This window comes from Gobio gobio (assembly GCF_949357685.1).
Source record: "Gobio gobio genome assembly, chromosome: 1".
Lineage (NCBI taxonomy): Eukaryota > Metazoa > Chordata > Actinopteri > Cypriniformes > Gobionidae > Gobio > Gobio gobio.
In genome coordinates, this window is record NC_137097.1 from 50654320 (window position 1) to 50671219 (window position 16900).

The 16900-nt window shown below is 38.2% G+C and overlaps 1 protein-coding gene across 1 annotated transcript in view; it reads left to right on the forward strand.

Annotated features, from left to right (window-relative positions):
- cacng2a (calcium channel, voltage-dependent, gamma subunit 2a) overlaps positions 1-16900 on the forward strand; it is a gene marked incomplete at both ends in the record, with an annotated part of 105231 nt that overhangs the window by 64489 nt on the left and 23842 nt on the right. The window contains one exon of the mRNA XM_079822176.1: positions 3253-3336. Within this exon, the coding sequence (XP_079678302.1) occupies positions 3253-3336 (84 nt within the window). The remainder of the gene's footprint in view (positions 1-3252; positions 3337-16900) is intronic.

Below are 16900 nucleotides of genomic sequence, written 5' to 3' on the forward strand. Positions count from 1 at the left end.
GCAGACAAATTGGAGGACATACAGCTCTGGAAAAAAGTAATAGACCACTGCAAAATTAGTAGTTTCTCTGGATTTATTATTTATATGTATTGTTTTGAGTAAAATTAAAATTTTTATTTATTCTATAAACTACAGACAACATTTCTTCCAAATTTGAAATAAAAAAATCGTCATTTAGAGCATTTATTTGCAGAAAATGTCAACTGGTCAAAATAACGAAAAAAGATGCCATGTTTATAAACAGAATACTGATGTTTTAACTTAGGAAGAGATCAGAAATCAATATTTGGTGGAATAACCCTGATTTCCAATCACAGCTTTCATGCGTCTCGGCATGCTCAGTCGGTCACATTGCTGTTGGGCAACTTTATGCCACTCCAGGCGCAAAAATTTATGCAGCGATTCAGCTCCAGCCAAGCAGCCACTGAGATGAATGCGAAGGCTAACGGATAGCTTTCTCCAGGTATTATAGACCTACTTGGTTTGACAACAGTCATTATGATTGCAATTCCGTTTGGTTACACTAGTGGCACAGACATGGGCGTAGATTACGCGGGGGACGGGGGGGACATGTCCCCCGCACTTTTAATAAAACGTACATTCGTCCCCCGCACTTTTACCGGGTTGCACCGGTCCTAGTCGACTCGCTCCGTGCGGGTTTCGAACCGGCGTCTAGTCGCACCGCTCTTACTGGCCTACGTCTGTTACACAAGCAAGTTCGTTTACGTAGAAGCCAACGTAAATAAATCTAGATTTAAATTCAAAGACACAAAATAATCTATACATGACCTGTTATTTTATTCGTAGCCAAAAACGAGGCTATCTGAACACTATGGAGTGCTAACACTCTCGTGCAACACTCCTATTCATACTCGAAGCCGGAGGGCGCGCTCTCAAAGAAAAAACAAAACTGATTCGTAGAAGTAAAACCCTGTCACGTTCCAAAGGCATTCAGCGCTGTAGCAGCAGCTGAATAAAAATAATCGCTATGACTGATGAAACGTGACAACAAACACGATTGCGACAATAGCCTATATGGTTTGTGGTTTTCCAGCCATCTCAAGGTATTTATTGACAATAAAGAATATGAATAATGCAGTGTTAACTGACAGCCTTTTTAAAGTTTAGTATCTTCTGCTTGCCAAGGCTGCATTTATTTAATAAAAAATACAGTTAAAACATTAATATTGCGAAATATATTCACATATATATTCACAGATGTTTTAATTAATGATATAGTAAAGTGTAATTTATTCCTGTGATCAAAGTTGTATTTTCCGCATCATTACTCCAGTCTTCAGTATCACATGATCCTTCTGAAATCATTCTAATATGATCATTTGATGAAAAGGAAACATTTATGATTATAATCATTGTTGAAAACAGCTGTGGAAACCATGATGCATTTTATTTTTCAGGATTTTTTTAATGAATAGAAAGTTAAATGAACAGCATTTATTTGGATTGAATAAAGCATGGATAAATCTTTTGTTATATTATAAATGCCACTTGATCAATTTAAAGCATGTTTGATGAATAAAAGTATTAATTTCTCTCTTTTTTTATCTTACCACAAATGTTTGAATAGTTTAATGATTTCCACAAAAATTAAGCAGCACAACTGTTTTCAACATTGATAATAATCATAAATGTTTCTTGAGCATCAAATTAACATATTAGAATGATTTCTGAAAGATCATGTGACACTGAAGACTGGAGTAATGATGATAAATTCAGCTTTGATCACAGGAATAAATTAAAGATTTTTTTTTACTCTATATTCAGACAGCTGCTTTACATTGGGATAATATTTCACTGTATTACTTTTTTTACTGCATTTTTTATTAAATAAATGCAGCCTTGGTGAGCAGAAGACTTCTTTCAAAAACATTTAACAATTGTAATGTTTCCTAATTTTTAATAGGTAGGCTACTGTATATTTTCTGCCTTATTCAGTGATATTTTTTTTTTTTACAAAGCATAAAATCCATGGGGACTTAATGCACAAGTGTTTGTAGTACATAAACCAATCATAAAATTGGCATAACATATAGGGAAAACATTATAGATATTAGTGGTTATTGTTCAGCAGTGTTTTTGACATCTTACTGAATTAAAAGCAAGAGATGAGATCAATTAAATCTGTCAATTAGACAAAAAAGGTCAGAAAAAAACTGGTATTACACCTGACATTTCTGTCCCCCTCACTTCTGAAAAGATGGCTACGCCCCTGGGCACAGAAATTACACACTTCACCTCTAAGTATTCTTATAAAACGCATTATTCTATTTTCTTGAATCAAAAGCTGTCATCTTGAAACCAAAACGAAAACCAATAATGACAGCCAAAAAGAAGAAGAAAAAACTCTAATAGACTAACCCTGTGAAAGCAGAAGGTACTGCTCGCCTGTTATCTTTCTTCTCGACCTGAAAGCCTAGCGGAACAGACTGTATGGAGTTGAGAGACTAGTGTAAATCTGTCTGTTACATGAAAGCTTCTTTGATAGGCCTCTACTCTCATCTCATCTCCACAAGCATGCCGCTAATGTTCTGCCTCCTAGCCAAAATATCCCCAGCAACACCTGGCACCATGAAGAAGAAAAAACTGATTAAATCATTAGAGAAACACATGGGAGGACGGAAAAGAGAGAGTGGGAGATGAAGGAGGGAGAGTGACGGGGGGGTTGGGTGAACAACTTCATAAGCTTGGCACTGTCCACCTGGTGCCATGCCCGTTGTTTATGTCCACACACATCAAAGGCTGCGGTAATCGCTGCTGTTTGCAGGTCCAGATCTCCAGTTCACCTTGACTAACCTGTTATACGCTATGGGCCAGAGCAGTGGCGAAGGGCGGCAGGTTCCTCACGGAGCAGGCCAAAAAGTGTCTGAACCTGGGCGCTAGCATGTCAGGTTCTGCTAGCACGCCTAATGAATGAACATTATGACATGAGCTTCCCATAGCACAGCGGTTGGAGCAGCTCCAGGTCTTCACCAGCTGTGCTGCTCTTGTTTACAAGCCCCCGCCTGCTGCTGGAGTGGCCTCGCGACAGGCCTCTGCTCCGAACTGCATCCTCGGGCTCGCTTGAGTAGCCGAGCCCAAACCGAGTGCAGGAGCGCTTAGTCTAAACATCCGTCCGTGTCCTTCGGTGCCCTCTGAATAAGCATAAAATCGTACAAAACGACGTTAAGAAGAAGGTGGAAACGGTGTTTGAATTCACAAACCTAACTCTGCAACTGTGTTTCTCTGTTACAGGAAACTTCAAAGGATTGTGTAAGCAGATAGATCACTTTCCAGAAGACACAGATTATGAAGCAGATGCCTCAGAGTACTTCTTACGTGAGTGCCTCCTTAGTGTTTCTGTGACAGTATTCATGTTCTCACCATCTTGTTTCTTCCTTGTTCAATCTGTGAGGCATTTCAAGTAGTACCAGAATATGCTATTTTTGCCTTTACAAGTCCTGTTAGTGCTGAAACAAAGGGGGGAAAATGTTAAACTACAACTACAAAAAAGTGCAAAAAGTTTGGGGAAGGTTATTTCCTGTCCCGCAAAACTCTGCAGTTTTCCCATGATTCACAGACTTAAACATATTCTTTGCTAAGAATTAAATCAAATATAAAAAATATGCTGGATATTTTAGCTTTCAGACACCAATAAGAATGTAGTACTCGAACCGCTGTAAAAAAAAAGTAATTCTTTGTTATTTTTAATTAAAAATGTAAAGCAAATATTAAATGTGTATTAATAATTAAAAATATGAAATATTGTGGATTATTTAAGCTATTCAGCAACCAATAAGAATGTAGTACTATTACTGCTTTTTAATTATTCTTTGCTTTTTTAATTAAAAATTTAATAAAATATTTAAATTGTATTAATAATTAAAACCTTCAATATTGTGGATTATTTTAGCTTTCAGCTACAACTAAGAATGTAATACTCTAACCCCTGTTTAAATAAATAGTTATTCTTAATCAAATATTAAAATTGTATTAAAATAATAAATAATGTGGATCATTTTTCCTACCAATAAAAATGAAGAAATATAACTGCAATTTAATACGTTTTACCATGTTTCTTTTCATCAAATTTAGCAGATTTCCCAACAACAACAAAAGTCAGCAAAAATGCAATTAATGAATTAAAAAACGATTCTGTCTGGGCCTGGTTATAACGTGCCAGCTGTTGCTGGCAATGAAACATCTCTCACATTAAATGAATGATATAGAGCTGTATTTCAAGTAATGTCCTAGTTTTTACTTTGTTCAACCTATCTTTGGTTTTCTCATGCTGTTCAGCCGTGTAAGGGTGGTCTGTTGTCTCTGCGGGAGAGTGTGAGTGTTTCCTCACTCTGTTTAGATTGTCAGCAGCGGCAGACTCTCTAGCTCGTACAGTACAGCTCAACTAGGCCCGATTACAGTACACTGGCTCCCTCGTAAACACGGAGCATTGATTTCCACTCTTTTTTCGTCTGCACAAGCAGACCTGGGAAGTGAGTGTCAAACAAGCCACACGCATCAATCCTAAACTCACAAGCAGGCCTATCAGTTACTGTCATCAAAACAAGGGCCTGAATTGACTGGAAACAACATGGTAACAACCAAGAGTAATTAAAGATTCTGGAACTGTTGTGAAAGAGGACAATGGCAGACTACTGGAGCGAGAGGAAAAATTTGTTATACAGGGCGCGTCCTGGCCCATTGGGACCGCTTTTGGACTGGCTGAACAAGTGCTAAAGCGGTGTTAATGTTGTCAATGAAATTACTGATGAAAACGTTTGTTAGCAAAGTTTTTTTGGATTTTTGGTCAAACATTGAAGACGAAACCAAAAAATGTGCATCATGACAGTAATTAAATGATTTTAACTAAAACATACAAGGGTTGTAACAGTTTGCAAAAATGTAGGATGGTGACGGTTTTGGTACAGCAAGGAGAAAAAAATGTGATATGAAACCCAACCTATATTGGTTATGATTGTATATGATTGGTTTGTTGCGAGAAATCCCACCTCTTGTTTTTGTGCGCATCGCAAATCGGTCTGAATGATGAGTTGATGGGAAGACTAATTAAAAAGTAAGTAAACTACTCACTTAGATATCACCGCTTTACGTCATGTCAAAATCAAACATGAAATGGCCTGAAAACATAACTGTGGGGGTTTTAACTGAGCAATCAGCTTGGTGAAATTAAAGGTAGGCTACATCTTCATGTCTGTGATCAGTGTTTACCGAGCTTGATGACTGATGATCCGAAAATAAGTTGACTTAAAAAGAACAGCTAAACATCAGTTCACAAATAAAATATATTGTTTAAATTGGTACTGACTATATTTATTATTTGGGAATCAATGTAAAAAAAAAAAATTTTTTAATTGTATACATGGTTTTAATAAATAGAACATTAATTATATTTTAATTGTAAAAATACTAAATAACATTTAGTTTTTTTATTTTTGATGAAAAGTAATGTTTACTTAAACAGGATCATGCTGCATAATGGTTAAATTGATTATGATTATTTTGTTCAAAATTATAATCGTAATGATTGTTGTCATTTGATAAATGTATTTTCATCAGATCTTTCATTCATAATAATACATTTAATCAGAACTCATGAACTAAATGAACACATTCTCTGTTTACATTATAAAAACTGGTAAAACAAGAAACTTGTAATCATATTTTTTGTCATCAACGATATTGCATGTTGATATAGTCAGTTATCATTTAATGCTGTTGGTGTCATCTCGTCTTAAATGAACACTCCACTATTTTTTTTAAAAAAAGGCTAATTTTCCAACTCCCCTAGTTTTACTGTTTTCAAATCCATTCAGCCGATCTCCGGATCTGGCGATAGCACTTTTAGCGTAGCTAATCATAGATCATTGAATCTGATTAGACCGTTAGCATCTTGCTAAAAACAATAACCAAAGAGTTATGATATTTTTCCCATTTAAAACTTGACTCTTCTGTAGTTACATTGTGTACTAAGACCGACGGAAAATGAAAAGTTGAGATTTTCTAGGCCGATATGGCTAGGAACTTGTGTGGCTATCACCAGACAAAGCTCAATTTAAGACTGAACATTGGTCTGGGGAGTCTGCTCTATATTTTCTACTGCACAAGAGGCGTGATCAACGAGCATAAATTAAATGACTCTGTACACAATTGGATAGTCCTTCAACCAATCAGACCACAAGAGGCGTGATCAACGGGCATCAATCCATCGCTTCTCTATCCGTTATTGTGTTAAACCCGCCAATAGCGCACCAGGTGGATAAGCCAGTCTGTGATTGGTTCCCGCAAAAGTGTAACAGAAGCATTAGAAATGAATGTACAGGTTTCCAGACTTTCCAGAGTTGCAGGGCGAAATAAACTCACTGGCAGATCAGGCTGGGTTTACCAGTCAAGCTAGGGACTATACTCTCATTCCTGTAATAATCAAGGAACTTTGCTGCCGTACTATGGGTGCAGCAAGGGCAATGATATTACACAGCACCTGAAAATAGACTAACTGCCGTCGCAGCTAAATCTGTGCTCATTGCGGTTGCCGATGCTCGTGTAACTGGTTCTACTCAACCCGCTCTGAGTGGGATTCGAACCGTGGTCTCCAGCGTGGAAGGCATAACAAAGAGGCTAAAGATCAAATGTCCCGCAAATGTCCCTCAGCCTCTAGCATCAGTCGCTAGAGCGCCTCTTGAGATCAGGGGAGTGAGGTTTACACGCACAGCTCTTACTGGCCTACGACAGTTACGTGGGAGGCTGTGGTTTTTAGCCTCCTTGTTCCACGCCAGAGACCACGATTCGAATCCTGCTCGGAGCAGGTTGAGTAGGACCAGTTACATTTGGTGCCGTTGGCCCGACTGGGAGTGAGGTTTAGGGGGGTGAGTGTAACTGTCGTAGGACAGTAAAAGCTGTGTGTGTAAACCTCACTCCCCTGATCTCAAGAGGCGCTCTAGTGACTAACGTTAGAGGCTGTGGTCTTTAGATTTGCAATATTTTCAAACCTGTTTGATATTATATCTATGTGATCTTGTAGTGCGTGCAATGCAACGACAAGGTGGAACTAATCCAGCCAATCACAGTGCAGATGGTATAAATCTCTGAATCTTTTCAATGTTGGTCGGGACTCTGGACTGCCTCTTGACCAAATGTCTTGAAGTTTGTGCACATCGTCAACGTTGTGTTGTGTAGTATGCGTGCTGTTATGACAAGATGATGATGACAGATGACAAGAAACCTTGTTGTGTAGTGTGAGTGCCACAGCAATTCAGGTAGTCTTACAGTCCTGTAGAGCTTGCCCTTAGTCATGGTTTGTCATAGATTTCGTTAATAAAATTAAACATATTGTGTTCTGTTTGTTTGTGCGGTCCGCCACTCCTTCATTGAAGTTTAACAGAGACTAGCTTGCTGCCATTATGCAAAATGGAAATACTTGTGACCTTTAACATTTATAGATAATGATACAACCGTAAAATGTAAATTATGCGCCGAGGAAAAAAGGTCTCAAATGCATTAAACAGCACAAGCATCTGAGAGGAGGACAAGCCACTTTAAACTGCAGGCTTATGAGTTAGTTTGAAGTGCTTTGTTTTTGGACAACTTGGATTGTACACTTCTCCCCCAGCAGTTCACGCTGTGTCCTTTTGTTATTTTTTTGTACGTATTATTATTGTTACAAATACATAGATATAAACATATTTTCCCATACTACGGAGGGAAACTCTTGAGCTTTAAATTCAATTAGCACATACAGAAGTTTCCCACTTTTACTCCCCATTTGTTCTGTACACATGCATGCCGAAGCAAAAGAGCCGTACCGACAATTTTATATATACAGAAAAATCTAGAACTTGAATAATCCAATCACAGTCAAAATTATGCAAATGCACAATGAAGTAAACTTAACTATGCGGAATGTGTAAATCACATTGTAAATACATGCGTTCTGTAACAACAAACAAAAAGACATTGAGCACCATGAGCAGGTTTTTGAAATGCTGTGTCAAGTAAAACATGGGACACCTGCGTTTTGTGCTATTCCCTTTTGCTCTGTCTAGCTGAATGACTAACTGATCCAAGGCAACATTTTCAACTATGCTACTTCAACTAAATCGGCTCAGACTGTAACATTTAGCAATAATAATATGTTAGAATGTCATGTACAGCCAAGAGCCTTAGAATCACAGCTAAGGAATCAGGCTCATCCTTCAGAGCATTTGCCCATCCAGTCAGAACCGTTTAACCTACTTAACCGAACACCCATTGGTTAGATGATGACATCAGATAAAAGACCATACAATTATCTCAGTACAGACCCTTCTTTAGTATCAAAGCTTCATGCATCACCCCAAGCAGGTGACTGACCTGCTGTAATTGACTCTTCACTAAGCCTGTGATTATAGCTCACGCAGTTAAACAGCACAGGTTAGGCAGTTATGCGGCAGCACTGACCCCATTGCGGTTGATCCTTAATTGACATTTGCTTTCTGGGCGCCTGGGTCTCAGTCTGAACGTCTGACTCGGATCTGTCCAAGCATGTCTCACGCTTTGGGCTGCTTGGTGGGTGCAGAGTCAGTCACATTGCATGCTAACTCCACAGATAAATCCTTGCCAATGAGTCTTGGTACTTTGAGCACTTGTGCCTTCCCATATGTAGCATGATATGTTACGGTTATGATAACAAGTTTAAACCGCTCAAGCGACACCCACAGAAAGGGGTGAATTTTGGGACTAGTGGACAAGGAGTGGTCGAGATGACACGCAAGCCGGGACAGATAACCACCGCAGACCTTACACGCTCTGAGTGTGTGCGTGCACGTATATTATGAACGCATGTGTGTTTGTCCTTTTCCTTAGCTGCAATTGGACGAATAGGCCGCAACGCTCCCAGTGGCTTGTGAATTAGGACACTTACTTCCATAAATATTTCAGCCTCTTTCTTATATAGGTCAGTTTTCTGTCTCTCTCACTTTCTCTCCTCTTCTTCCTACTTCTCTTCTCCTTGCCTGTCTATGTCTTATCCTCTTAGACATCTGTTCTGTTGTAACTTTGGTCACCAACTCTGTTCTGGGTTAAAGTAGAGTGATTGGAGATCTACAGAGAGAGAGCAGATATAGTGGTGTAGGTTTCAATAGTAAGTCATCCGTCCATAAATTAATTAATAAACAAACAAAATTATTACCAATATAAGGTAACAAACATTGTGGGTATAAAATGGTTGTTTTAGCTAACCTTAACTACCAAGTTGGTCTTCGAGGACAGTGCAGTCACTGAGGGACACGCTATATGCATTGCTGCAAGAACTGAATATAGGTAGTGAAGCACGCAAGAGCACTTTTAGCATTGCTATTTGCTTGTAGAAAGAACATGCCATAATGCAGTGTTTGTTAATATATGCTTTGATTATCAACACTACTGTTCAATGGGGACTGTAAGATTTGTTTTATTGTTTTTAAAAGAAGTCTCTTATGATCAAAAAACTAATATCGTGAAATGTTATTACAATTTAAATAACTGTTTTCTATTTGAATACATTATAAAATGTAATTTATTCCTGTGATGGCAAAGCTTTTTTGCATCTTTACTCCAGTCGTCAGTGTCACATGATCCTAAATAAAATAAAAGCATCAATTTCTTTCACAAAATAGTAGGCATATTGGCCCCAGACTTTCTAACAGACAGTGTTATATGGTGAAATTCAATCCAAATACTGTTTATTTATATGCTCATGCAATGGAGATATTTGAGTGACACAGTTATTGATTTCATTCATATTTGCATGGTTTATTCTTTTAAGAAACCTTGCACTTGTCCACTATCAGCAGTTTGATGAGAAAATATTCAAGTACAATACCATCTATACGAATTGGGATTTCACAATTTCAATCCTGTTGCTAAATGCTTCATTTAACGGTGTCATGCAAGATCCTATCCTTGTCCCACTATTCCTTAGACTGGGTAAACCCAGCCTGAACTGTCGGCGATTTGATTTCACCCTGCAACTCAGTCTTTAAACCTGTACATTTATTTCTACTGCTTCTGTTATACTTTTGCGGGAACCAATCACAGACTGGCTTATCCACCTGGCGCACTATTGGCGGGTTAAACACGATGACGGATAGAGAACGCGATGGGTCGTTGCCCGTTAAATCACACCTCTTGTGGTCTGATTGGTTGATGGACTATCCAATTGCGTACAGAGTCATTTAATTTATGCTCGTTTATCACGCCTCTTGTGCAGTAGAAAATACATAGCAGACTCCCCAGACCAATTTTCAATCTTAAATTGAGCTTGGTCTGGTGATAGCCAGACAAACTTTTCCTGGTAGTAACTGATCAAATATAATCTGGATTACCTAATCAGATTCCAAAAATGTAGTACTTGTAAATAGATTACATTACATTTTTAAATACTCACAATCAGACTACAGTTCCTGTTTCATTGATTAAATGTTATTCTCATAATGGCAGTAAATTAATAATTCAATGATTTTCCCACTGCTTATTTTTTATTTTTGAAATTTCCCTTTCTTAAAAGTCTACTGCTTATATTCGTTCAGAAGGTCTTCCAGGTTTGTGGAATTGCACACACAGACCAGCCACTGGTCATGTGACTATCACTGAAAACTGAGACCCACAGCATTTCATCACTGGATATACAGAAATTGTTTCACATTTATGACGTGTTCTCTCAACATTGCATATCTAATCAGCTCCTGACGAACACATTAATTATTATTTGAATTGTCACTCAGTGACAATTAAAATGTACAAATTCACATTATTTCATATTTACATGCAATGCAACTATTTTGTCAGCTGAACCTCTTAATATAGATTTTAAGTTTAAGTTGGGTAAAAAAAAATTAAGTCAATAATAATAAATAATAAAATTAAGTTCACGGTTCTCTGATGTCGGTTAATGGTCACATGACATTTTATATATTTTTATTTTAAAATTATTTCACGAATAATACAAACCCCAGTTATGTAACATTTAATGCACTTCACGTTGTTGATAACAACGAATGGAAAATATTTTCTCTGTTTGTAATTTTATATAAATGTGGTACAAGATTATCCTATTCACATCAGTGTGATAAATTACTTATTTCAAAAGTAATCTAAAAGTAATCAAAAAGTAGTCAGATTATATAACCTTAAATGTGTAATATAATGGATTACGTTACTAACTACAATTTTTGGCATGTAATTTGGAATCAGGAACTGACTTTTTTTACAATTTGTAAGTAATCTACCAGCACTGTACATGTGTGCGTGTAGCTTTTCTTCACCAGTTAGCGCTATGCTTGGTAGGCTTAGCTGTTAGCTTGCTAACTAAAGGCTGACTGAAAACACAAAGGGAAAAGTTTAATTTGATAAATGTTAGTTTTGGCAATATAATGTGATATGCAATTTAAAATACATTACCATGATTAAGACCAAAGACTGAATTTGGAATAGCATACTACCATTCTACTCTTACTGCAATATTTACACTTACATTTAGCAGAAGCTTTTATCCAAAATGACTAACAAATGAGGAACATCACAATCAATTTGTCATAAGATCCAACAATATTTTTAGTACACAATTGGCTAAATAGCAGAAATAGTAATAGTTGCATGCAAGTATGATATTTTGAATTTAGTCTGAATACAAAAAAAAAGTTATTTCCTATCATTTCATTTGTACAGAGAGTCTGGCCACTCTCCATCCACAAGCGTTTACTTCCTTGAAGGCAGGTACTCTGTTGACGTTTAAAACTATTGGATCTGCCAAGAGCCATTCTGGATCTGCCATAACCAATCGCTAACGTTTGGTCGTGACGCATGTCATGCGCCGTTCGCCTTTTGTTTCTCACATGGAAGTCCATAAAAATTAATGTGCACCACCTCAGTGATAAAACCTAAAACTCGTGCATTCGGATGGTGATTTATTCATGGTGTAGGGGAGAGTTTTGTGATCGGGAACGCGCTGCTCACGTGGTCCGTAACATGATTGTATGCTGTAAATAAAATGTCATATGCTTGGTATGATAAGAATAAATGCTGCCGTAAATAACGGCCCAATTCAAATGTTTACGTGCTTTTATTTTTATTTTTTGAGCAGTGATGAAATATATTGCTCTTGTAAATACTTGCCAGCATTTAAAGAAATACAAGTCTAGAAATGCATCCAAATTACAGTGAAGCGCAACCGCACGGTGCTCTGCAGTGGTCAAAAAGGATATAAACAGTGAACTTTTAAGTGATATATTCTTGAGATGTGGATTCGGACAGCAATTAAATTACCACACGACCTTGGTGTTTGTCAAAAGCAGTTGGTAATTCGGCCGGGGTTTTTTAGGGGGGTGGTGGGACGGACGGCAATAAAATCACCACTGTAAATTATGACAATACCTTCCGACCCCATGAGAAACAATTACCGTCCGAACAGGGCTTCAGCCAACTCCTTCACCACAAACGGAGCAAGCTGGAAAATCTAACTTTTCCCGAACCCCGTGGGGAGGAGGGCCACAACATCATGGCCACCAACAAAACTCAGCAAAGATTGTTCTTGCTCCGGCTTTAACTTCTGCATATTCGGCAGCGGTGCCACAACGGAATGAAAGGCTTCGCTCGCATCTTTCTCCGCCGCCATTACTGAACTACAACTCAAACTAGCGCATGACATCAACGCCATCGTTCTCAGCCATTCCTTCTGTTCGCTGATTGGAGCGGTTCAAATTTGATCGAAGAAAACCTAAGAATATACCACAGTCCCAGATGGAGTACTGAAGGAAAATGAAAATTGAGTGGAAGTACGTAGGAGGGCGGAGCCAGGCTAATTAGGCACCACAGCAAGTAAGTTAATAATTTTCTCGGCCAGTGGAATAGCTTTAGGCTCTTGCAGGACAGTGGCCTCTTTTACTAAAATCTTCTCAACAATCTACTCCCTTACAAACATTTGGAGGAGCTTTTGGACTAAATCTGAATTGGAGAATGTGTGATGCATTTTAGTCATTAGATCTTAGAAAAGAGTTTTCTGCTAGTATCACAGTAGACACTGTAGTTTGGATGCTCTCATCTCCTCCACTCGTGTAACAGTTATGTAAGGAATCACAGCTTCAACCGAGGAGCCACATTAGTGAAGTGACACATAAGTGATGTCATAGAAAGCGTCATACAGTTCAGCGATACACACAAAGAACTGACGTTTATTGAAAATTGGGGAAAATAAAACCAGGTCAGCGTTCACATCTGTTCTAACACTGCACATAAAAGTGCATGTATATTCATGCCTGTATTTTTAGAGCCCAACATTTGCATACTTACATGCTAAATTACAGTATGGATTCATGCACATTTTATTATGAGGGAATTGTGCACTGATTCTCAAGCACGGGTGTATGCTCGCTGAGGGTTAACATGAAAGAAATATACGACGTAGTAACAGCACATCATCTGCATATGTATTTACAGCAATCACAAACACACAAGCACACACACTTTTGCACAGGCCCTATACGTGGCAGGCTTCTCTTTGCTGGAGTGATCACGGGTATGTAGCCTAGGCAGTGGAATCAGGCATTTCACACATCCACACACTGTTATATAAGAGTGCTGAAGCATTCTGAAGCGCCAGTGGGTTTTTAGATCATGCCGTGTCAGAGCTGCAATCTTCCACAGGACCAAACAGCGCTGAGAGGGGGAGGGGAGGATGAAAAAGAAGGAATAAGAGGGACTAAGAGAGTGCGAGCGAGAGGAATTTTGAGAAAGTGAGCCAGCTGGTAGAAGGGACAAGAGGGTGTTTGAGACAGACAGAGAGGAGTAATAAATAAATTCACAGGATTCTATCTTCTAACGATTTGAATCGATTCATACATTTCAAAAATCGATATTCTAAACGTCTGTTAATAAGGTGATGTTGACAGAGCAAAGAACAATACCGCACAGCACCAGACTGTTTAGAGAGCACACAGGCTTGTAACAGGGAACAAATTAAGCTTAGGCTACTTGACAACAACAGTTCCATATGCGAATTTTAAAGAATAGAAAATGACATCACTTTGTAGGCCAAAGAGTTAGCATTTTAGCACTTCTGGTTCCCTCGTCCCAAAGTCAATGTGTTTTTTGAATGGGATTTTGTTTAAATGGCTGAAATAAGGTCTGTGATGAACACAAGCTCAAGACATTTTCACGTTTTACCCTACAACATAAAACACATCAGTATTATACCACTGATTTTTTGAAGCTGTTACGCGTCTTGAAAAAGGCGGTTGCTAACAATTGGCTAAATGGGACTACAGAGGCTGTCGAGGAGATTAAATGTCGTCATGCCGAGCAGGTAACCTCCGCTTTTAAAACCTTATTACGCTCATAATTGTGCTCTTATAAACTATAATGGTTTTAAATAAAAACTGGAAGAGTTGTCAGAAGCTTAGTGATGGTTACATGAAATCGCGGGACCGCCAAATTACTGGCATCTGCATTTAGACTTCAAAATTCATAAAAGTTGTGATCATCTGTAACAATTATCTTGATGGACAAAACGTGCAAGTATCTTAAACTTTGGTTGATCACAGAGCTTGTTTTTAGTGATAATCCAAAAGCCTATGGGAAAATCCTATTGGTTTTTTTATTGGCCTACAAAGTGACGTCATACCCTGCACCACTCTATAAATGTTCTGGCAGTCCGGCACACGTCAAGCTTTTTTGTACTTTTTACACACTAAATGTGGATGCGCAAGCGGTTGCCGTGGTAACAAAAAATACCTGCTGGTAGCGAATTAACTCTATCTGAGGCTAAATCACTAAATATCGAGAATGCAACAGCACGTATTATATTTTTCTAACTCCAAATGATCGGGACCAGCTGATAATCACACATTTTGATGATGCAAAAGACACACACGCGCTCACGCGTGAGGGGCGAATATGAAAAACATAGCCGCAAAGGAATCTCAAGCTGCATCCAAAATCGAATACTTCTCTACAATATAGTATGCGAAAAACAGTACGCCAACAGTACGTCAACAGTAGTATATGTCCGAATTCATATGCTGCGTGTATGTAGCAGAAGAGTATGCAAGCTTTGGGACATACTACTTCGTCATCTTTAACGGACTCTGTTGCTTAGTTACGTGCGTCCCGTCACCGTTTAAACTGCCCTGTCAATCATCGTCCCAGTTCAAATCCTCCACATTCAATTTAATTTCCTACCGTATTGGAGAGAAATGTAGTAACACGTTGATCTGCCATTCGTGGGTCTTTAATGCAGAGGCTCCTCTCATGTGTTTGCAAAGTTGATGGCCAAACGTTTCATTACAAAAGTTCACAATGCTGCTGCAGGTGAAATATAATGTGGCTAACATTGAATAAATATCTTTTGTCAGGTTAAATACTGATAATTGCTCACTCAAACCCCTTTATCTAATCCTCTCTACTTAACCGTCAGACTCGCGTAACCGTCATGTTTGTAGTTTTTTAACACTTTTTATCCGTATTTGTAGTTCTAATTGAATCCTCTTCCATCTCGCAATGGGTTGTGGGCAATATCAGCAGTTTGAGTGCGCATCAATCTGCACTCCGAATTATGACCGGAAATAGTAGACCATCCGGGAATCTTTGGAATACTCTTTTCAACATCCTACGATTTGGGACATACTAATTCTTTTTTCGAATACTATTTAGTATGGATAGTATGCGAATTGGGACGCAGCGATTGTGTTCGAAAAACAGTAGGCGAAAAGTACCCGGATGATCTACTACTTCCGGTGAGATTCTGAAGTGTGCATACGATGGACACTTTACTATCCCATGAGGCCACGTGAGATGATTTATGAATGGAGGTGATGGGACGCAACTGACGCTGGCAGGTCACATGATCATGACAACATGGCGGATGTAGTACGTCCAGATTACATTCATACTACATTCATTCATACTATATAGAACGTACTTTTTTTAACAGTCGCGAAGTTCGTTCAAATTCAAATGTAGTATCTACTCACATAGTATGCGATTTCGGACGCAGCCTCAATCTCTACCGGGCTTGAGAAAAATAATAATGCTGTAACAAGGTGTGTACAATTTAACAACAATTTAATTGTTAGTGCCCACTAACAGTAGCTGCTGTTCAGTTTCATACTGCTACTCTCCTTCTACTCACTTCTAAACTCTTCCCCTAAACTAAAACTACATTTTCAACTAAATATCCAAATAAATTTAATTACTAAACTAAATTAAATACATCAACTAAATTACTGATCTGCCCACATTGTCACTGTATGATAATTGAAATGAGCTAGATGACATCACCGTTTTCTCCAGAGTGGCTGTGCAGCCGAATCAAATTCTGTTGCATTAGTTTCCTGTCTAACACTGTGAAGCTGCTTTGAAACACTCGGTATTGTAAAAAGCGCTATATAAATAAAGTTTGACTTGACTCGACTTCCCTCTCTTCAATTAAGCTCTAGGTGAAGGGTTGCCAGATATCACAAAAAAAGAAAAAACAAGCCCCAATATAACACAATATAATTACAGGCATGGCAAACTGTACTAGAGGAACAAATATATAATCGATAATCCACGGCTAGATGTGCATTAAACTATTTGAATGTATGACATGGAGGCAAAGAACCGCACGACACAAAGCGAAGCCGTGGACAACAAAAATAAAAAAATCCCAGGAAAACAGATCAAAACATGGATTACATTAAATGGAGTTAGCAAATATGACTAAAATGTCTAGTTGGAAACTGTCAAAACGGCAATCAAGAAATTAACCGTTACTTAACCCTCAGAAAAACACGTGCATCATTTTTAATGTCAACAGTAATAAGCTAATTTAAGTGCAAAAGTCCAATTTAAGAGATCGGAAAAAGCATGGAAATTAGCAGGCATTTCACACATGTAC